At 34.6% G+C, this 23,225-nt stretch overlaps 1 protein-coding gene across 1 annotated transcript in view; it reads right to left on the bottom strand.

The window, feature by feature from the left end:
• Window positions 1-23,225, bottom strand: part of LOC115219383 (ankyrin repeat domain-containing protein 42-like) — a 48,387-nt gene that overhangs the window by 16,979 nt on the left and 8,183 nt on the right. Inside the window, exons 2-8 of the mRNA XM_029789547.2 lie at window positions 19,977-20,131; window positions 17,645-17,752; window positions 14,450-14,569; window positions 9,691-9,826; window positions 7,847-8,047; window positions 5,290-5,415; window positions 2,998-3,150 (exon numbers count right to left, since the gene is read on the bottom strand). Of these exons, the coding sequence (XP_029645407.1) occupies window positions 2,998-3,150; window positions 5,290-5,415; window positions 7,847-8,047; window positions 9,691-9,826; window positions 14,450-14,569; window positions 17,645-17,752; window positions 19,977-20,131 (999 nt within the window). The remainder of the gene's footprint in view (window positions 1-2,997; window positions 3,151-5,289; window positions 5,416-7,846; window positions 8,048-9,690; window positions 9,827-14,449; window positions 14,570-17,644; window positions 17,753-19,976; window positions 20,132-23,225) is intronic.

Raw genomic sequence — 23,225 nt, forward strand, 5'->3', positions numbered from 1 at the left:
ATGGATCGCCTGACCATCGGGACGCATCCTTTCCACAAGAAGCGAAAGAGAATGCGTTGTAGTTTGGTGATGGTAGGGTCGGGACAAGGTACGACGGTCAGGCGGTAGTAGATGACGGACGAAATGTACGTGTTCGCCACCTCCGCTCGACCTTTTAGGGACAGTTTCCTCTCGGCCCATTGCCGGGCGAGAGTGACCACCCTACTCATTATCTCGTTCCAGTTCTTCTCCACTTGGAGGTCCGGACCAAACCAGACCCCGAGCAACTCAACCGGGCCGTCGGTCCAGCGTCCCATGACGGAGGCGCTGGTGGATGGCATGGGCTTGCTTCTCCAGGTGCCTAGTCGCAAGCCCACTGACTTTTCCCGGTTGATTTTCGCTCCTGTCACCGCTTCGTAGTTTTTCAGTGTCTCGCCGACCAGCTCGATGTGCTCGTGGCTAGACACTATGACGGTGACGTCGTCCGCGTATGCAGACACGCTCGTCCCACATCCCAATTCTCGAGGGATTCCCCTTAGAGTCGCCAGCTTCCGCAGTAGTGGCTCAAGAGTCAATACGTATAGAAGCGCCGAGAGGGGGCATCCCTGACGGACCAAACGTGCAATGTCGAAAGGTCTCGATAGATGTCCATTTACGCGAATTACCGAACAGATGCCTCTGTACAAGGCAGCTATCCAGCCGCGGAAGACGGGACCGAAACCAGCCGCTCTCAGGACTGCCTCCAAGTATCGATGGTCTACCCTATAGATAGATAGATAGATAGATAGATAGATAGATAGATAGATAGATAGATAGATAAATAGATAGATAGATAGATAAATAGATAGATAGATAGATAGATAGATAGATAGATAGATATGTTTCTTTATTAGCCACACAGGGCTGCACACAGATAGAACAAATTACAAGGTAGAGCTTTTCTTTTGAAGGTTTAAAAAAAAAAAAAAAAAAAGGAAAGGGGGGAGTTTCGATCAAAAGGGATCGTAAAAGGAGAGAAAGAGGACAAAAAAGGGGGGTTAAAAAAAAGGGGGGAGAGGAAAAAAAAAAATTGATCAATAGGGATCGTTATCACAGAAATGTCAATATGAAGTGTAAAGGGGAGGACAGGTGAGGTTTACCCGTGGAAAGAAAAGCCTACGGAAAAGACCACGGTAACCTCGGTCAATGAAGTCACATTTAAATTTTTTTTTTTTTTTTTTTTTGCAAATAAGCAAATCTCTGTTTTCAATTTCTGGATTCATAGGATTATGCTCAAGGTGGCTTCGTCATTAGATAGATAGATAGATAGATAGATAGATAGATAGATAGATAGATAGATAGATAGATAGATAGATAGATAGATAGATAGATAGATAGATAGATAGATAGGTAGTTAGATAGATAGATAGATAGATAGATAGATAGATAGATAGATAGATAGGTAGATAGATAGATAGATAGATAGATAGATAGATAGATAAATAGATAGATAGATAGATAAATAGATAGATAGATAGATAGATAGATAGATAGATAGATAGATAGATAGATAGATAGGTAGATAGATAGATAGATAGATAGATAGATAGATAGATAGATAGATAGATAGATATCAGGTTGAGTAAAAGGTAAACAACATTTCAAACCATGAATAATTTGTACTGGATTTTTGCAGAGTTTCACATTTTCTTTAAGCATTTTGTTTTTTGCAATTGTCTGATAAAAAAGACAGATACCCAAATGCATCAATAAATTAACGTTGATATTTTTTTCGCCCTTGTTATAGTTGTATGAAATGGAAGTGTCAAAGCATTTTATTTGGGCAATTTTGCTATTCAATTTCAAAAAAGGATATAAAGCAGCTGAAACTGCTCGTGATATCAACAAAATGTTTGGTGAGGAAATGACCAGTGAGTGATCAGCTTGAAAATGGTTTAAACGATTTTGCAGTGGATACCTGAACTTTGAAGATTGTGAGCATAGTGGACGCCCATCTGTCATCGATGATGATCAATTAAAGACCATCGTTGAGAAAGATCCACTTGAAACAACTTGAGAACTAGCAAAAAAACTTCAAGTTGGCCAGAAAACTGCCTGCAATCATTTGCATGCAATTAGAAAATGAAAAAAAACTTGACAAATGGGTACCACATGATTTAAATGAAAACCAGAAAATGTGCAGATATGAAAATTTGCTCGTCACTTCTTCTCTATAATTAGACCGATCCATATCTTGACCATACTGTAACTTGTGATGAAAAGTGGATTCTGTACAATAATAAAAAATATTCTTCATAGTGGATGGACCAAAAATGAAGCACCAAAACCTTCCCTATATCCAAGCTCTTCAAAAGGAAGCTTATAGCGACTGTTTGGTGGAGTACTACTGGACTCATCCAGTACAACTTCTTAAAACCCAGAAAAACCATTACTGCAGAAACATGTTTCCATGAATTTGCCAAAATGAATGAAAAACTGCTGGTCAACAGAAGAGGGCCAATTATTCTTCATGACAATGCTCGACCACACATTTCACTAATGCTGCTCCAGAAATTGAGGGAACTTGGCTATGAAGTTCTTCCCTATACATCTTATTTCCCAAACCTTTCTACTACCAACTACCACTTTTTCAAGTACCTTGATGGCTTCCTGCGAGAGAAGGAGTTCAAAAATCAATCTGATGCTGAAAGTGCATTCAAAGAGTTCATCAGCTCCAGAACTCCAGATTTTTATGATACTGGAATAAACAAGCTTGTAACTCATTGGCAAAAAATGTGTTGATTGTAACTGTACATACTTTGATGAATAAAATTTCCTCATTCTTGAGAGATATTCTGATGAATTTCATGTTTCAAAACGTTGCTTACTTTTTACTCAGCCTGATAGATAGATAGATACAGACTCACATGTGTTAATGTCTGTGTTTTATGCATAATTATATGCAAAAACATTCAAACATTACTCAGAGTGTGTGTGTGTGTGGGGGGGGCTGTGTGTAAAGAAGTGCTTTTTACCAACCTGGGGAAGCATCCTGTAACAGTTTGATACATGCTAGATGAGCAAAGCGCTCAGCTAAATCCTTTGGTGAATCACCAACATGGTTACTTATAGATACAGTAGCACCCATTTCAATTAACCACTGCAATATATGAGTTTGACCTTGGCCTGCAGCTGAAAGAAAGAAAGATATTGTATGTATCCTATGACTGAGTTGATTTATGATCAATGGCATTCTAACTATGACTGTCCTTTTGTCTTTTTCACTGAGTGTATCCTGATCTATATAATCTGGCCTGGCTCTCCATTGGTTACAACAAGTGTCCCAGTTAATATAATCAACAAAACAGCCTGCTTGTGAAATTAATATGCAAGAGGCTGAGCACTCCACAAACATGTGTACCCTTTTAACGTAGTTTCTAGGTAGGTTCAGCGTGACACAGAATGTGATAAGGCTGGCTCTTTTGAATTACAGATACAACTCATTTTTGCCAAATGAATGGGCTGGAGCAATGTGAAATAGAATGCTCAAGGACACAACATGCTGCTGGAAATTGAACTCACATCCTTATTATTGTGAGATGAATACCCAAACCACTAAGTCACAATGTGTCCCTTTTTAAAACAGTAAGCAGAAATATGAGGAAGACTTGACTTCTATTTCTTTCAAGTCAAGCAATCTTGAAGAGGCTTTCTTGTTGGTTTGTAATCATATTGTAGTTTCAAGCTTTACTGTAAATAGATATAGTGATAGTGGTGGTGATAGGAGAACCCAGAATGAGTCATCAGTGAAAGGGACAAGGGACAGAAAACAATTAAGAGGGAAGATATAAATTAATTGAATTGTGATATATCTGTTGATTAATTTAATTAAACGAAAATGATTAGTTGATTAGATTGAGTAAGGATGATTGATAATCAGTGAACTGATATCAATATAATGATTGGCTTAATAGATAGTGTTAACAAAGTTAATGCTAGAAGCACAAGAATGCTAACAAGAAATAATTATGCAATGAAGAAGAAAAAACTATATAAGTCAATAACCAATATTATTTATTTTATTTAAGTAAGTACAGGAGACAACATATATTTTGGTGTCATGGCACTTGTGGTGGTGGCACGAGAAAAACATTTGAGTGAGGTCATTGCCAGTGCTGCTGGACTAGCTCCTGTGCAGGTGGCACATAAAAAAAAACACCATTTGAGCGAGGTCATTGCCAGTACTGCCTGACTTGCCCTCATACTGGTGGCATGTAAAAGCACCCACTACACTCTCAGAGTGGTTGGCGTTAGGAAAGGCATCCAGCTGTAGAAACTCTGCCAGATCAAATTGGAGTCTGGTGCAGCCATCTGGTTCGCCAGACCTCAGTCAAATCGTCCAACCCATGCTAGCATGGAAAGCGGACGTTAAATGATGATGATGATTGTGATTTCAGCAGTGGAGCATTAGATTTCACCATAGCTGCCAGAAGAATCACTAAGTAAATGTACAAGAATATACACTGGTTGGTAGAGAAACATAGAATTGCTTAGAGAATAAATACCTTGAATCAGCTGATTGTAAACAAATTCCACAAAATTAATCTTGTGTCTCATCAAAAGAATTATTTATTTACATGGTATATCTAGTTTAAATCCGTCACCCAAACTATATCCATGAAAGGATTTTATGCTAGGCAGAACCTTAAAGATTGCTGTACTAATCAATTTGACTGACTCCTATTTTTTATGCAAATATAGATCTTAAATTTACACATCTTCCAATTTTAGAATCATTACACCTTTGTGGTATTTGTTCTGGTTCTTTATGTTTTGAGTTAAAATCCTGCCAAAGTCAATTCTGCCTTTCAACCTTTCTGTGTAAATAGAATAAGTACCAGTCAGTTACTGGAATTGGTGTAAATGACAAATATTTTCCTTCAAAGTTGCTGGCCTTGTACCCAAATCAGAAATCCTTATAAATTTTTTATTAATCAAAATTGGCAGAAACAGTGAAATGCCAAGCTATTAAACACTGTAAAATGTATTTTTTTTCTATTATTGTGTCTCTCTCCCTTCCCAACTCAAATCCTGCTATAGTCAGCTTACCCTTTGTCTGTTCTAGATTGTCAAAACAAGTACCAGTAACATACTGTGTTTATTCAATCAATCACATCCCAGTTCTTGTGTTTAGTTAAATAAAATCAGCTGTTCAACTAAAAGATACTGAACTGGGTTGGAGTTTTGTATGACTCAATATATAGTGCCTAAACCAATGCAACAAAACAACATACAAATGTAAAGATTCATTTAAATGTCAAAGTTTTATACCTTTATGAGCTAATGTGGATCCATTGCTATCACACTCGTTGATACTCACAATACCATTTTCTACCAACATTTGCAAATGTTCAAGATTGCCTCTAGAAGCAGCCACATGAGCAGGGAAAGATAAATCTGAAATAAGGAAATGTCAGCATCATAAATGCATTCACTTTTCAAAAACTACTTGTGTCAGTGACCAGATTGTAGTTGTATATACTTATTTTATAGAACACCATGAAATTGATCAAAAATTAATGTGATAGTATTCTTTTATTCTGTTACTTGTTTCAGTCATTTGACTGCGGCCATGCTGGAGCACAGCCTTGAAGGGTTTTAGTTGAACAATTGACCCCCGGACTTATTTTTTAAGCATAGTACTTATTCTATCAGTCTCTTTTGCTGAACTGCTAAGTTATGAGGATGTAAACACACCAGCACCAGTTGTCAAGCAGTGATGGGAGGACAAACACAGACACAAAAACACACAGATATATACATATATACACACATATACGATGGGCTTCTTTCAGTTTCCATCAATCAAATTCACTTACAAGGCTTTGGTCAGCCTGAAGCTACAGTAGAAGACACTTGCCCAAGGTGCCTTGCAGTGGAACTATGTGTTTTAAATATTTATTAACACTCTTTCATGATGTTAGTTTTTCAGTTTCAACATACTATCCCCAGTCAAGTCATATGCTAAGCATGTATAACTTAAAAAATAAAAGAAAAAGGAAAAAATTGGAAAAAAATGTAACAGAGGAACAGATAGAAATAAAACCTCTCCTGAATTTTTATAGATTTACTTTATAGAATTGATTCATTTATAAAACATCTCCTGAATTTTTATAGATTTACTTTATAGAATTGATTCTTTTTTAACATAAAAATGAATCAATTCTATAAAGTAAATCTATAAAAATTCAGGAGAGGTTTTATTTCTATCTGTTCCTCTGTTCCATTTTTTTCTAATTTTTTCCTTTTTTTTTAGTTATACTAATTAATCAAAAGAGGAGCAGTGCTGATGACTACTGAATGTCTTCTCAGACTGGTGAGATGCATGCAGCTAATGTTCAGTTTAAACATCTGTAGTTCAGTATGTGTAAGAAAACACAAGTATGGCAGGTTTATCAGAAGGAAACTGTTTCAAAGAAAAGGGAATAGAAAAGTGTTTAATGGGAGATGTGGAATATGAGACATGGGAGGATATGAGAATATGGGAGGAAGAGAGATGTGTGAGGTGAATGAGTCTGGGAGGAGAGGGCGTACAACTAGTTAATTCAGAGGAACAGTGGACATTGTAGGGGCAGAGAGAAGAAACTATGTATCTCTGAGCTACAGGTTGTAGCATGTTAGTGAGTGAACCTTTGCCAATCAAGTGGGTTTCTTTGTAGATGTTTAGCAACAGATCAGGACTGAAGTATTTCCTTACTCCAAGAAGAAATCTAGATTTTGTGATGTGGCTTTAGCAATATTATATATGTATATGTCACGTTATCATCAAAGATCATCAGGATTTGTAATTCCTTGCTTTTGTAGCCATTTTGAAGTTTTAATTGTGTGTTATTTGTGACTAAAAAGTGATGAAGTACAAAATTGTTTCATGGATATTTGTAACAATCGAGTCTTTGTACTATCAAAAAATAGAATTGTTATGTCCCCATTCATAAATGAGCTCTAAGTTTTAGCTCATACAGTTAGTGTATGTTTAGAATGAGGGTGTTACAATATATGGGAAATGATTCCTTTATATAGAAGTTTAAAGAAGAATGAAGAATAGTACCACCTGTACAGGAGTGTGTATTGTTGAAAGTGATAGCAAGTTAATTCTTGTTAGTTCTTGCATACAATAACATATGCTGCAATGGTGATGAATTGGAAAAGTTATTAGAACATTGGAGAAAAGCCACCATGGTATTTATTCTGTCTATCTATTCTCTGAGTTCAAATTCCATTTTAGTCAATTTTGTCTTTCATCTTTTTGGGGTTGATAAAAAATTAAAAAAATACAAATCTAGAGCAGTGAGATTAGCAGAACCATGTATAGTAAATTGCAAGTCTTTTATAAAATAAACTTTTCTCAGTCTTGTGCATACCAGTACAGGTACATATTCAAACCTGACCAACAGAAGCCTTAGACAGAAGTATGTATTATTAGATGTCATTAATGATTGCACTTGTGCACACTGCAGTAGTGTGGTCTAAGAGGAAGCTTTAGACTAAAAATTGCAAGATGGCTATAAACGTAGAATTTAGCTAGAAGGTCCTCAAGCCAGACATAATTGAATGTTTTATGAATGTCCACATTATTATTATCAACAGTCTTAATAGAGAAAGCCCATTCTCAAGCCGTCTTCTACTGGCCTAGTTTTACAAATATTTCATTGGATTTGAAAGAGGTTAAATGTAGTGAACTTTTAATGAATTGTAGAGCAAAAGGCAAACACCATGCAAGCTGATTCACAAAAATGCTTTCTGACCTAAAGCTATGACGTTTATATCACTACATTTTCATAATCAAGTAAATGATTTTTTGTAATCTAAAAAGATTCTCTCTACTTACTTTCAGATTTTTCTGGATGTTCTTTTTTCCATTCAATGGCTTCAATATAGTTAACAACATTTTCTTTGTAGAATTGACTGGCCAAATCTTTTGGGACTTCTCCAAGATCATTGCTAGCCTTTAATATATCATTAGGGTCACTCTTGCAAGAGACAAGAAACTTAAGGCAAAGTAAGTTTCCTTCCATAGCAGCTAGGTGTGCTAAAACAAAATAAAAGAAAAAAATAACAGAGCTATTCAACTTGCTGATCTTTAGATCTCTTAGGGAGAATACACTGTACTGGCTCTCAGTTGTCTATTCCTGTTTTATTGGTCTTCATCTCTGAACAAGAAGCTAACATACTTATAATTACACAATGGCATGTACTGCACTTGTGCATGGTACAACTTTTAGCTGTTGGCTGAACCAATAGTGACTAAGTTTTTAACCAGATAGATTGCAGTAATTGTGAAAGGGTATAAAGCATTGAGCTATATACTTGTAGTCATTTGCTCAATAAACTTGGCTGGCTGGAACTCCTGATGTAGGAATTCAAAACTAATGATCCAAAATGGTATAACTAACAAGTGCAGGCATGGTTGTGAAGTGCACCTTGCAACCACATAGTTCTGGGTTTGATCCCATTGTGAGACATGTTAGTTGAGTGATTAACAACCTCTATTTAGTTATTGTTGTGGTTGTAAATAGTGTAACAGTTATTGATGTGGATAATTATAATAACTATTGCTGTTATTATTGTTGTAGAAGTAATGATTGGATTTAATTTGCTCCAATTTGAAGTTAATTTTCTTATTATTTGATTAAAGCTAAAAGTAATGATAGCCAAGTATTTGCTGAGCCAGTGGCTAGTGATCCAAAAGATAAAAAGTTCATATTTTGTAATTGGTATTGCTTTCTACTTCTGGCTAAGATACTTAATTCTTAAATGATTCGATTCATTTTATTGTAAAATGATTCTGAAAGATGGTATAGTTCCCTACAGTAAGCAATAGTAGCAAAATCACTTTAAAACTGATGGGTGATTTGCAGTATTACATTCAGTTTCTCTCATAGGAAGAAACTGGCATCCCATCCAGAAACAGGTTTAGCTTCCATTTTCTTAATGTAGATCAGTACTCGTCCAATAGACTGCATAATAAAGTTTACACAAAAAGATATGTGAGTGCGACATATCACAACTAACCTGTCTTGCTGCAAATAGTACTATGTCCACTTTACTATTCATACAATTATAATGATTGCTTGCACATCCATAAAATCTTTGTGCTTACAAGAGAGGGAACTTGGAAAGTTGTGGCATTTATTCATGGTTTTATATGTGTATTAGTCATATAAGTGAAGCAGATAATGAGTTGGGCTCAAAAGTAAGTTTTCTAATTCAGTCCTCTAAGAATTTACTGTCATATCATTGCACAACATAAATAGAAAGGAATCCTCACTAGCCAAGAAAGAAGCCTCTAAACATTCTTTCCACCTGCTAGAAATAGCAACTAAATCTACTATCTGTCAAACCTTAAAAAATGGATATATAAGATTATGTAGTTCCAAGTATTTTATATTTGAAGAAAAAAGAATTGTCAAAAGTGGAATTCCTTTGATCATAGGATTACTGGATCACAGTTGATCTGCTGTTAAATAACAACAGCTGTTAAACATTTATACCTATAGGAACTGCATAAATGTTACATTACAGCAACATACATTCTATCTCTTATGTTATCACATCACGTGCGCATGTGTGAGTGTGAGTGTGTGTGTGTGTGAGTGTGTGTATGTGTGTGTGTGCTATACCTCTGAAAAATCTATGTTTATGTTAGAAGCCAATATTGTGCAGTACACTCACCTGGTGTGTTTCCCTGTTTATCTGTGACATCAGTTTTTGCATGCCATTTATACAGTGTCTGTACACAACCGAGGTGGCCATGGAAGGATGCATGGTGCACAGCAGTCCAGCCATTTTTGTCATCAGCATCAATTTCCTATAACATCATAAAATATAAAGAAGGTAAATTGGCCAAAAAGTGCAAAACTGGATTAATATGCTTTTGTAATCAAGTATCAAGTTAACTTTGCATAATTCTAAGAGATATGATACGATCAAATATGAGCTGTGTCATGTTAACTTTGCATAATTCTTATTTGTTTATTGCCCACATGGGGCTAAACATAAAGGGGAGAAACAAGGACAGACAAAGGGATTACATCGACCCCAGTGTGTAACTGGTACTTAATTTATCGACCCCGAAAGGATGAAAGGCAAACTCGACCTTGGCAGAATTTGAACTCAGGACATAATGGCAGACGAAATACCACGAAGCATTTTGCCCAGCGTGCTAATGTTTCTGCCAACTCGCCGCCTTAAAACTTTGCATAATTCTAAGAAATATAAGTGCCTGAAAGAACAGCTACAGATAGGTTACAGAATTTTTATTACACAGGACCATGAAAACTATCCTGTGCATACTGTAACATGGGAGAGGGTAAGCATGATATGGAGCAAAAGGTAAGAAGGGATTGCACTTAATTATTAAGAAAGATTGGTAGATATTTTTCATGTAGAGAAATTGAAGTAATTAACTCTAATGCTATCATTTCTTTTTGAAATACATTATCTTTGTTTCAACGAATTTTAAAAATAATGAAGAATTTAGTAAAGTCATTATTAAGAATCATTAGTAAAGTTATTATTAAGATGGTGTTTAGAATATAAATGAACATAAATTGGAAGGTTTTAACTTAGATCAATTTATAAAGGTGTTGTGGCAAGAGTCACGACCCCTTCTGTGAGAACAGACTTGACTGAACTCTTTTACTCTTTTACTTGTTTCAGTCATTTGACTGTGGCCATGCTGGAGCATCGCCTTTAGTCAAGCAAATCGACCCCAGGACTTATTCTTTGTAAGCCTAGTACTTATTCTATTAGTCTTTTTGCCGAACCGCTAAGTTACAGGGACGTAAACACACCAGCATCAGTTGTCAAGTGATGTTGGGGGAGACAAACACAGACGCACAAACGTATACACACACACACATACAAACATATATACATGTATATATACATGATGGGCTTCTTCCAGTTTCTGTCTACCAAATCCACACATGAGACTTTGGTCGGCCCAAGGCTATAGTAGAAGACACTTGCCCAAGGTGCCACGCAGTGGGACTGAACCCGGAACCATGTGGTTGGGAAGCAAGCTACTTACCACACAGCCACTCCTACGACTATAATTAGTAGTGGTCTTAGTGAGAGACCAGGAAAGAGAGTAGGCATTAATCACCGGCAGCCATAAGGTGTTATTGGATAGTTGTCAGAATATCATTTGTGGGTTCGTGCATAGTTTGTGGAGACTTTATTGGATTGTTACGTTGTTGTTACCCTGCTTTGTTATATGTTTTATTGTTACTACACAGCTATAGTGTAAACAAGTAGCATCATAGCAATTGGCGATATAACAAAAAGGAAGTTTTTAAACTTCTCTCTTATGACAAGATGATTTATTCCTCTTCCTGAGTTTTTGCTTTTATTCTTTGTTAATGCAGAACATCACTTTTTTCTTCATATTCTAATAATTTATTGACTTGAGATAAACTCTTTGTCTTTGTTACTGTGGTTGCAACACTACCAGTATCTGAATTGGTATACAATATAATAGAAGTGGCAATGGCTTTCAACATATTACTGCAATTTCTACGCACCTTTGTAGGGAAATTACAGTAATTTGTAGCTGCTGTGAAGACCACTAGTGTTTGTGGCTCTCTTAATGTTAGTATTTGCTGTAAGGTGGTGACCTGGCAGAAACATTAGCATGCCAGGCAAAATGCTTAGCATCTTCACATTCTAAATGCTGCCATCTTCACATTCTAAGTTCAAATTCTGCTGAGACTGACTTTGCATTTCATCCTTTTAGGACTGATAAAACAAGTGCCAACTGAACACTGCAGTCAATGTAGTCGACTAACCTCTCCCTCAAAATTACTGACCTTGTGCCTAAATTTGATACCAATATTAGTATTTGCAGTAATAATAGTGTTGTATAAGGATATTCATACAATGATATACATATTTCACAAAGGTATTTATAATGATCATACAAGTCCACTACAGTAAGTTCAAATCTTGTAAATCTGTTATAAAGTTATATTGTGGCTTGCCATAAAAACTGTGCCTGATAGTTACCTCAGTCTTGACCAAGTGCAAACATGGAAAAAGCATGCAACATTATGACAGTATTAGCGTAACTGATATTACCACTTGGGTAGGTAGTGTGCAGATTGTTACATTAACCCTTTTGTTTCTGTATTTATTTTGAGATGCTCTGCGTTTCTTTCAATTACTTTAAATATAACAAAGAATTTAGTAAAATAACTTGGTTATCATTAAGCTAGTGTTAGGAACATAAATTGTGACTAAGGTTTGGGGGAAGATTTTTATTCAAAACTTATGAAAATAAAACATTTGTACTCAGAACCAGAGCCAGTTTCTGCCGGGTTGGTAACAAAAGGGTTAATTAGATATAGATTCCAAGAATTTTATTGAAAATAGAGTAATTAAGTATTCTAAACAATATAAGAAGATACTTGAAGTGTAATAGAAATATAGTGAGCAGAATTATCATTTTTTAGTATTGTTATAAAAAAACCCAATAATGATATAAGTTAGTTGATACAACATCAGGAGCAGAAACCTTATGTGGCACCAGTAGATGTGAGAGATTATTTGGAATACAATAATGTGTAAATACTGCACATTAAGTTTACATTATATTGTTTATTGTCTTTTACTGCATATATTACATTCAGGACATTTTTGAAAATAAAAATAAAAAACAAAAAAGTTAAAGTAATTCCATCCTTTTCTACAAAATAAGAACACATTAAAATAGTGGTTCTCATGTTTACCATGATCTTAAATTATATTGTACTTGCAGAACTTGTATAAAGATTGAAAAACCTGTTCTAGACTCTTGACACATTATTCTTCCAATATCATTACTCAAAGATTCAATTTCATACTTGCTTAACTAGTTCTTTAAACTAGAAAAAAAACATTTGTGCTTGCAGACTGAAAGGCTAACTGGTTTCCTCTAGCAAGTATAAATTCTACGAAGAAAGAGAGGCTTGCTTTGCAGATGCTTATGTCTCCCACACATCTAGAATGTAAGGAATTAGCTGTTACTCCTAGTCCAAAGATTCAGCCTGTAAGTAAAGTGAAAATGCCACTTTTCTCTTTATAGATCACTGGGTCACCACAGGAGTCTTTGTCTTTGTGTAAGTCAAACAGCTGAACAGACCTAACTTAATTAGCGACAAAAATTGTAGATACAACGCTGAAGTGAAATTACATGGGCTTACCTGAGAATCAAATCTCTCATACATTTGACTCTATAGTGTTTGTGTACTCAGTCAACAATCTTCCTAAATATTGTCTCATGTCTTTGTAAATTAAAATAAATAAGTACATAAAATAAACACATTTCCTAATTTAAGCCTCATATGAGAAAGTGTAGTGTTTGTTTCTTTTTCTCTCTCATCATCATCATCATCAATTTTGCCACCTCCACAACTATCATCCCCATCACCACCTCCACAACCACTGTCATCATTGTCATTGTTATCATCATGGTTGTGGTTGTGGTCATGGTTGTCATCATCATCATTACTGTTGCTGCTACCACAATCTCAGAGGTAGGTGGCAGGTCAGCTTCATACTAGGGGGCAAGGGGATGACTATGAGAAAGGTGGAGCAGGTTTCTGTAGAGGGGTTTGCATAGCTATTCAATGTATATATATATACACATATATATACATATTACTGTATCATACCTATAATGCAAAATCATCTTGTAAAATGAAATAAAAATAAAATATATTCTTTTATTCTTTCTGTGCAATATGGTACTAAATGATCTATGGACTAGAACTGGTTCACAATCTGGTGACCAAGAAGATTGAAAAGGGGGTAAACAAACTACCATGTTTAATGAGATGGTTTTGAACTTTACAAATCTGTCCAAGAGCATGGTGAAAAAAGAAGAATTATAAAGATACAAATAGAGAAGGTATTATAAAATGACCCCATAGGTGCAATAATGGCTGTAGGGCTAAAGAGTTTGCTTTGCAGCCATGTGGTTTCGGGTTGAGTCCCACTGTGTAGCACCTTGGGCAAGTGTCTTCTACTACAGCTTCAGGTTAACTAATGTCACATGAATGAATTTGGTAGATGGAAACTATGTGGAAGACCATTGTATATATTCGAGTTGTGTTGTGTGTGTGTGTGTGTGTGTGTGCCTGTCTTTATGTTTGTCCTCACACCACTTGACAACAGGTGTTGATTTACTTACATTCCTCTACCTTAGTGGTTCAGTAAAAGATAGCAATAGAATAAGTACCAGACTTAAAAAATAAAAGAATAAGTGGCAGGATTAACTTGTTTGACTAAACCCTTCAAGGTGGTGCCCCAGCATAGTCACATTTCAATGATTAAAACAGATAAAAGAATATTATTCCGTTTTTACTTTGGTGGGTATGACTGGTATTCATCAGTTTGAAAACTGCTAACCTAATCCACTTCAATGCTTAGAAAGAAGAAGCATTTAACTTACTGTAGCATTTCTAAGAATTGTATACAAGCAAAATGAGTTTCCATGAGCTGCAGCAATGTGCAATGGTGTTCTGTCATAGTTATCTCTTACATTGAGTGACACATTGTTATTGGATAGTGCCTGAGGTTACAAAAAAGAAGTTCAATAATCATTAAAAAGACGAAAAAAGGTGTGCAGGTAATAAAATAATTTTACACAAAAACAAAAATGAAAATTATTGATATCAATGCAATTTTAAAATAATTCAAAATAAAATTTTTAGTGAATGAATTCATTTAAAGAATGAAAGGAAATCACAAAACAAATAAAGGAAAATGGTAAGTTAAATTAAGTTTAATATTTAAACCTTACAAGGTGGCAAGCTGGCAGAATCATTATCATTCTGGGCAAAATGCTTAGTGGCATTTCAATCATCTTTATATTCTGAGTTCAAATTCCACCAAGGTCGACTTTGCCTTTCAACCTTTCAGAGTTGATAAAGTAAGTACCAGTTGAGCACTGGGATTGTTGTAGTCGACTTGACCCCAACCCTGAAATTCCTGGCCTTATGACAAAATTTGAAACTAATATTTAAACCTTATGTTTAATATAAAAATAAAAAATGTTAGATATGTCATTGCATTTACATGTAAATGATGAAACCAAGGAAAAGATGATTTTTTTAGTAGTTTAGTGGGTGGTACTTTTGATAATGAAAGTAATGTGTAAACAAAAACAAGTATTGTCAGTTTGAAGAAATCATACTATATTCATAACATCAGAATTTTGTTTGAATACTAAAGAATTAAATATATTTAGAATTAGTTTCAAAAGAGTCGTTTCCTGTGCGATATAGAGCAGCATAATGAGAGTAGAGTTAAGAATAGACAGTATGTAACTAGCTTTTTTTCATTCAACCTAACATCCACAGAGAAGACGTTAAGACTTGAGCAGCTATAACTACTAAACTCTTTGACAATGACACTGAAAACAATAATTAACTTGTTTATTGAACTCATTGCCTGTTGAAAGTATTTTCATAAGTGTGTCCTAAACGTCCATGTACGCTTTCGGACTTTTAGTTAGCCTTTGTTTCATAAGTTCTGAGGAATATATATGTGTGCAAATTTGTGTTTGTGTGTGTGTGTGTATGTGTGTGCATGTGTGTGTGTGCGTGTGTGTCTGTGTGCATGCGTGCGTGTATGCATGATTGCATGTGTGTGCAAAAATGCACACAAATTTTCCTTTATTTATTTGTGCATGTATTTGCTTATTGAATGACATAATGGACAAACTATTTGAAAACATGAAATTATCAACAGGACCATTCTAGCATGGAAGGTGGCTGTTAAACAATGATGATGATGAATTGTTTTCAAAATTCAGTCTAGAATAATCCAGAGAAATATAATTTTTCACCAACTATATAAATTTACAGCTCTTCAATCTATAACTAGTTTGATAAATGCCAATGCACAAAACTCTTGGCCCTTGAGTCACTTTGCTCCTTCTGCTAAATATATATATACATATATATATCTTTGTGAACAGCTTGCAAATATCTCAACAACTGGATGAACAGCAACCAAAAGAACAGGCAGGGTTCAGAAAGAAGTACAGCACTATAAATCATATATTCACTCTAATACAGTTGCTGGAACAAGTGAGAGAGTACCTGTTGCCTCTGCGCATTGTACTCATTGATTGAGAAAGCATTCAATAGTGACAAAATCAACACAGTACTGCAAGCTCTCAGGAAAGAGGGTGTGACAATGCAGTACATCACCCTCCTTAGAAAGGTGAATACTGGATGCAAAATGAATGTGGCCCTGTTATCCTCACCAGTAAATGTTACAGTGGTGAAGGGTGTCAAGCAAGGAGGCACCATCTTTCCTAAGCTCTTCATGGCATGTCTCAAGATGGTCATACGAAACATGAACTGGAGTGGAGACATAAGGATAAATTGAGAACTGCTCACCCATCTAAGATTCACTGGTGACATAGTGCTGATAGTGGACCAGTCAGCTGCAGACCATGCTGGATGAACTGGATTTCAGGGTTTCAGTGGCTGGCCTGAAGATAAACATTTGAAAACCAAGTACATACAGTCTGAAGTCATAGCGATCAGTCACCTGACAGTCGGAGGTGAGCAGCTATGTGTATCTCAGTCAAGAAGTGACTATGAGGTGAGAGATGGAGAATGAGATCCTGTGAAGGTTAAGAGCAGGATGGAGAGTGTTCAACCCAGTGAAAGATGTGCTGAAGGCAAACCTAGACAAGGCAATTCACACCAATCTCTTCAACAGCACTATTATGCCTGCAATGCTATATATATGTGAGACTTGGACCTTGATGAAGAGAGATGAACAACATCTGCTTACAGTGCAGAAAGCCATGGGAAGGTCGATGCAGGGAATCTTGCTAAGAGATTACATCCAGAATGAGGAGATCAGAGGCAGAACTGGAGTGAAGGACATCAGTGCAGAATACCACCACACAAAAGTATGATGGGCTGATCATGTTGCAAGGTTCACAGATGATTGGTGGACCTGTGCAATTGTTGAGTGGTACATATGCAAGTGGAAGAGACCACTTGGAAGATCTCTAATCAGATGGGAAGATGATTTCAGAAAAATATTTGGAGCAATGTGGAGAAGAATGGTGAGAGTATGAAGTGAAAGCTGTGGCCAATGGATCTGACTCAGTACCAGAATACCTGGCCGATCCAGGTGATACATATATATATATATAATATATATATATATATATATATATAAATTAGAAAAAACCCCACCTTTTATCAATTCAATAATGAAAAATTATACCATTTAGAAAATTTACATATTATAGAAAGATTAAATATAAGATAAAACATATAAGAATGATTAAGTAATGTGCAAAATAATAAATAAAATGCATATATTTGGTTATTCTACCAGCTGTAAAAAACCATGCCAAATCAGACTAGAACCTGGTGCAGCTCTCTGGCTCATCAGTTCCAGTCAAACTGTCTAACCCATGCCAACATGGAGAGCAGACATTAAATGATGATGATGATGATCATGATCATGATCATGACGACGACGCTGATGACGCTGATGATGATGATGATGATGATGATGATGATGATGATGATGATGATATATCAGAATATCACATTATACATAACATGTTATAATGTATACAGATTGAAACAAGTCTAATTTTATGATATACCTGGAGACAAGTATCTTCTCCTCTTATAGCTGCAATATGTGCTGGAGTCCAACCTTGGGGTGTGCATAGATTTGGGTCTGCCCTTTTCCACATCAACCAGTGAAGTACCTACAAAGAGAAATACGATTTAAAATCTCCTGTCCAGCCATATTAATGTTCTAGTTTTGTTATACATAGTGAACTATTACTGTTAAACCTTTGATCACCCCACATTGACCAGATCTATGACTTAATCTGTCATCAGGTTTAACAATTACTATTACATGGTGTTTACTTTAAGGAGATCCATTCTGTTGCAAGTACTTAGGACAGGTCTCTGTTCTGAGACAAACTTTCTTCTTTTCTCTTATCAGTTTCAGAGGTCTTGGAAAGCATCAGAAATGCTGCCTTTCATCCTCTGATTAATCCTCATTATCATCATTGTCATTTTTCACTTCTACTTTCCATGCTGTCATGGATAGAATGGATCATCAGGATTTGAGGCCATGTTGCTCAGAATCACTGCCCTCATATATTACTCAAAAAAGTTTCACTTTTGGCATGGTTTTTACAGTTGGGCACTCTTTCTAACCACTTTGCTGACTGTACTGGATGCATTTCTTTGTTGCACCAGCACTAGAGAGGCTGTCATGTCTTCAGGTGGTCTAAAAAGTCCTCTTAACTCTGCATTGTCTCTGGTCATTCGCTAATTACTTTACACAGTGATTCATAAGTCAAACAAAAATATAAAAGCTTTGAAAGTAATATTGAACCGTCTTTTTTAAGGTATACTGTTCATAAAACTATGTCACTTAAGACAGTACAGAACACTTGAAAAGAAAATTGGCTGTTAATTCTAGAAAATCAAGTGACTGCAAAGAAGCTATCCTACTTAAGTGAAGCCCATTTGTCTGTTTAGCTTGTAGCAGGTCTCTGTATAAAACTTGAATCCAGAACTAGTTACTTCCAAGCATGAAAGTTTCAAACTCGTTGATTTGACAGATGACATCAATCAAAAGTGAGTCTATAGTTTTTAATAAACAGACATCAAATTCATCAATTGGCATCTGCAAAATGTTGACTACTATTTTTTATTGAACTGAAGTGGTGGTGCTAGCACTAAACTAGTCAGGGTTCTTTATTGCATATCAGTTGAGTTTAATATGGCCCTTAATTTTTCATTGAATCATGTAACTGATTCACTTCAAACATTGAATTGATTATCACCATGTCACTGGTATGCTAAATCAGGGATAATTGAAGTCATCCAATAGCTATAACATTGTATTATCAAATGATGTTAAGATAAAATAGCTTCTAACAAAGTATTTAGGGATGGTACAATTGATTATATTAACCTAGTACTTGACTGGAATGTATTTTACGATTCCAAAAGGATGAACAGAGTTGACCTTGGCAAGATTTGAACTCAAAATGCAACAAATATCCTAAGACAATCTGTCTGTTGTTTTACTGATTTTGCCAATTCACCACCTTTTCATTGCGAGAATAAACAAAACATGATGAAGAACAAAGACATCGAATAGAGAAGAAAACATATTCCCCTAAAAAACGTACATCTGTTCAATGTTAAAGAAACAGGCATTCAACAAAACTGCCTGTAGTGCCAATGATAGCCTAGTATGGCTACAGAGGTAACTGTATACGAGGACCAGGCGCCCCTACCCATGCTATCCTCCACACCCGTGGTGGCAATCCCCATTGAGTTTTTGACATCATATTGTCACCAACTAGTTTTCTTCTAAATGACACTCCAGATACAGAAAGTCAGGGGAGTCAAGTAAAGAGAACAAGGAAGTCACATGACATTGTGAGTCTCCTGATCACAAAGTTCTCTTAGGTCTTGCTGGATATGAACTGTATTCCCTTTATAACATCATGTACCACACATCTAATGGAGGAATCCACTGCCTTCAGCTTCTCAGTGATGGATCTCACTGATTTACTGGGGTTGTTACTGATGATGTTCTGTGCCTGATGGATGAATTCAGTTGTCCCGAAACATCTGATTACCAAGAATGTTTCTTTATTTTGACCATGGATGTTTTGTCTCTACCAGTGAATCCCAGCTCTTTCTTAACCAAAAACACAAAAGTCTCAATCTTGTTCAAGAAACTAGCAATCTCCAAGTCACTGCAGTTGCAGCTAGAGCCACAGTGTTAATACATCTCAAAGAGAAATAAGTCAAAATTTGGTGCATGCCATATAGCAGTACATTACATTGTCTACCATTTATGACCTTCTAAAATTTGTTCATAAATACCTTGCACACTGTGTAGAGTAAAAGAGTGGAAAAACTGTTATAAAGCTTCTAGAAATAACTACATCTTACTTCCAATGCTCCAATATCGCAAGCTGTGTGCAATGGAGTAAACTTGTCTCTTCCTCTGATTTCATTAACACTGGCACCACATTTCACCATTTTTGTAAGTTCATTTACATCACCTGCTTTCACAGCTTCATGGATGTTAGAGTACTTCTGAATGGCTGAAACCAGCAATATAAATTAGCCATATAGCAAAAATAATAATATCTTAGATAAGCACATTGTTCCAAATTTGTAGGGAAAGAATATAGTCAAATAGAAAATCAGTAGATAACTTAGTTATTTTAGTGATTTTCCCAGATGCTAATCAACCCCAAGGAATTTCAAGGATTTAGAATATGAAAATTTTTTTAATGATAAAGATGGATCATAAATAATTCCTTTTCTATTAGAAGAAAATTACAAATTCCTATAAGTTCCCCAGAACCTACCTTTACTAGATAAATAATAACACATATAAAGTACTATTAGGGATTTATTATTAGGGATTCATAACTAAACAAATCATTTAGGGATAACATGCACAAAGTCATTAATAAATTTCTGACTTAAGATCAATATTTTTACATGCTGTACATAATTACATCTAACAATGTAAGTCCCTTATACAGGCATGTACAAGAAAAAGTTAAAAAAAAAGACCAGTCTTGCAGATTTTGGAGATTACCAGTAGAGGAGGCTGAAGAGCAACCTCTGCAATTACTGAAAAATCTAATTCTCAGAATATTAGATGTCATAATGTTGAAAGCTCAAAACTCTGAAATTTAAAATATTTTAGGGTAAAATAATAAAAAAAACTATCTTCAAAGGCATATATTTGCAGTTTTGAAAGCAGTTTATTTCAGATAAGTATTATAGAATGTTATTAAAAGAGTATTGCAGGAATATGATATCAAACACACGGGCAAAAACAAATAGTTTATTTAATGATTATTTCCTTTTTAAATTCTCTCATTATTCAATATTTTCTTTTTGTTTTCATTCACTATTTCAGTACAAATATAAATATACCTAATACTGAATTTTGATTGACTGAAATTAGGCCCAAGTACTTGTTTATCTTCTTTCACCTCGCTTTTTGCTGTGTGATACTAGTTTATAAAGAGCTTTTGATCATTCAGTATGCTTGTATTGAAAGAAAACAAGGAAAATATTCAGAGATGAGAAAACTTCAAGAAAGGTTATATTCAATAAATATTTAAGTTTTCACATGTCTTTGATATTGTATCTTTGCAATAACTATAAATTTTTTAAAGTAAATTTCAAATATGTTTCTCAATATGTTATATCTTTCAAATAAGCTCCCTTTTAAAACCCTACATAAATGTTTTTTAAGATCACTTTTCTTCTTTTTTTTCCCTAAAATATAATCTAGATTTTAAGCTTTCAATATTCTGATTTTTTTAGTCATTTGAAATTCCATCTTCTTGCATTTGACTTTCTTCTGTTCAAAATTATGATCAGCTTCCCCTCAGGTATGGTGTGTGGTAAGACATTGCTACCCAACCACAGGGTTCCAGTTTCAGTCCCACTGTGTGGAACCTTGAACAAGTATCTTCTACTATAGCTTCAGGCTGACCAAAGCATTGTGAGTGGATTTGGCAAGCAGAAATAGAAAGAAGCCTATCTCATTTGTGTGTGTGCATGTGCGCATGCATGTGTGTGTGTGTAATATATATATATATTATATATATATATATATTATATATATATATATATATATAAATTAAAGATAAAACCACTATTAGGCAAATCAAACAGTGAAAAACATAAAAATAAATATTATTAATATAATATACAAAATATATAAAAATATAAAATTTAAAATTAAATTATTTAAATTTCAAATTTTTAATTTATATTCATAAATTTTAATATTTTTAAATATTTTTTAAATTTTAAATTTATAAATTTTTAAACTTTTAATTTTTTAATATTTATATTTATTTATTTATTACATTTATATATATATATATATATAACTATCAAAAAGGTATTAAAAAGTTTAATATAATATAATGACCATAACCCAATTCGAATTACAATAATTTAAATTCAATTAAAAATTCGAATTATAATCATAGTCAATCTTCAGGTTAATGATAATAGTTAAATAAATAAGCAAATATATTTAAACAAAATTTATTAAGAAATAAATAAAATAATAATTTTTCTTATAAAAAACTCTATCATCAAATTAGAAACTAACGATTAGGATTATGTCATACAATCCAATTATAATGTTAAATATTAATTTTTAAGGTAAAAATTGGCTAGAAAATCGTTTATTAGATACAATAATAAATTATGGGCTAGGAAGGACACTAGGGACTATTTTGATATACCTATGGGGGCACCCGATTCTGCACAAGCTACGGATTTGGTAGGTATTTATCTATTATCTGAACTTCAATAAGAAAATTTAAAACTAGAGAGTGGTTTATATAGGGATGACCTTTTATTAATTACTAAGAATTGCACTAATAGGAACCTAGAATTATATAAGAAAAACTTTATAGTTTATTTAAAAGATATGGTTTAAGTATCTCTTATTATAAAAGGCAGATTTTATCTGCCTCCCTTTTCTCTTATAGAAATCTACAATATAGGATTTCTTCAATTACAATTTACCTAGCATTTTTAAGAGTAGAATAAATCGGGTCATGCCTGGTCCAGTTTTTAAAATTTCAACCCCAATTAAGCAAAATTTAGAGAAATTTTGTGGTGTGTTAGTCAAGTGCTTTTCTTAGTGTGGGCTATAGCACATGCACACACACACACACACAAAAAAAGGGAGCGATCTGATTCACTCACGCTATCACTCTAATTTCTACGACTTTCTCTTTGCAAGTTTGCAACGATTAAAGTGAAAACAGTGAATCCGACAGCGCTAAAGAAAATGAATTGGCACCTGAATGGAGTGAAAATTTAAAAGCTGTTTCTTTCGGTGATTTTTCTGAAGAAACTGGACCAAGCCACAGACTTTCCCAGAAGAGTAAAGCCTTAAACTATTTCTTTTTACTTTTTCGAATGAGCCCATTTGAAATCATTACGGCGGAAACGAACTGTTACGCTAAACGTAAACAAAGCGAAAGAAAGGATAGTTTGTTATTTCCCACAACCTTAAATGAAATTAAGGCCTATTTTGCCATAAATATTATTATGGGTATCAGAAAGTTACCCAGAATAACAAATTCTATCGTAAAATTTTGTTGTATACCCAATTGAATATTAGCTAATAACCCATTTTCTATA

Source organism: Octopus sinensis, linkage group LG1, assembly GCF_006345805.1.
Source record: "Octopus sinensis linkage group LG1, ASM634580v1, whole genome shotgun sequence".
NCBI classification, from domain to species: Eukaryota; Metazoa; Mollusca; class Cephalopoda; order Octopoda; family Octopodidae; genus Octopus; species Octopus sinensis.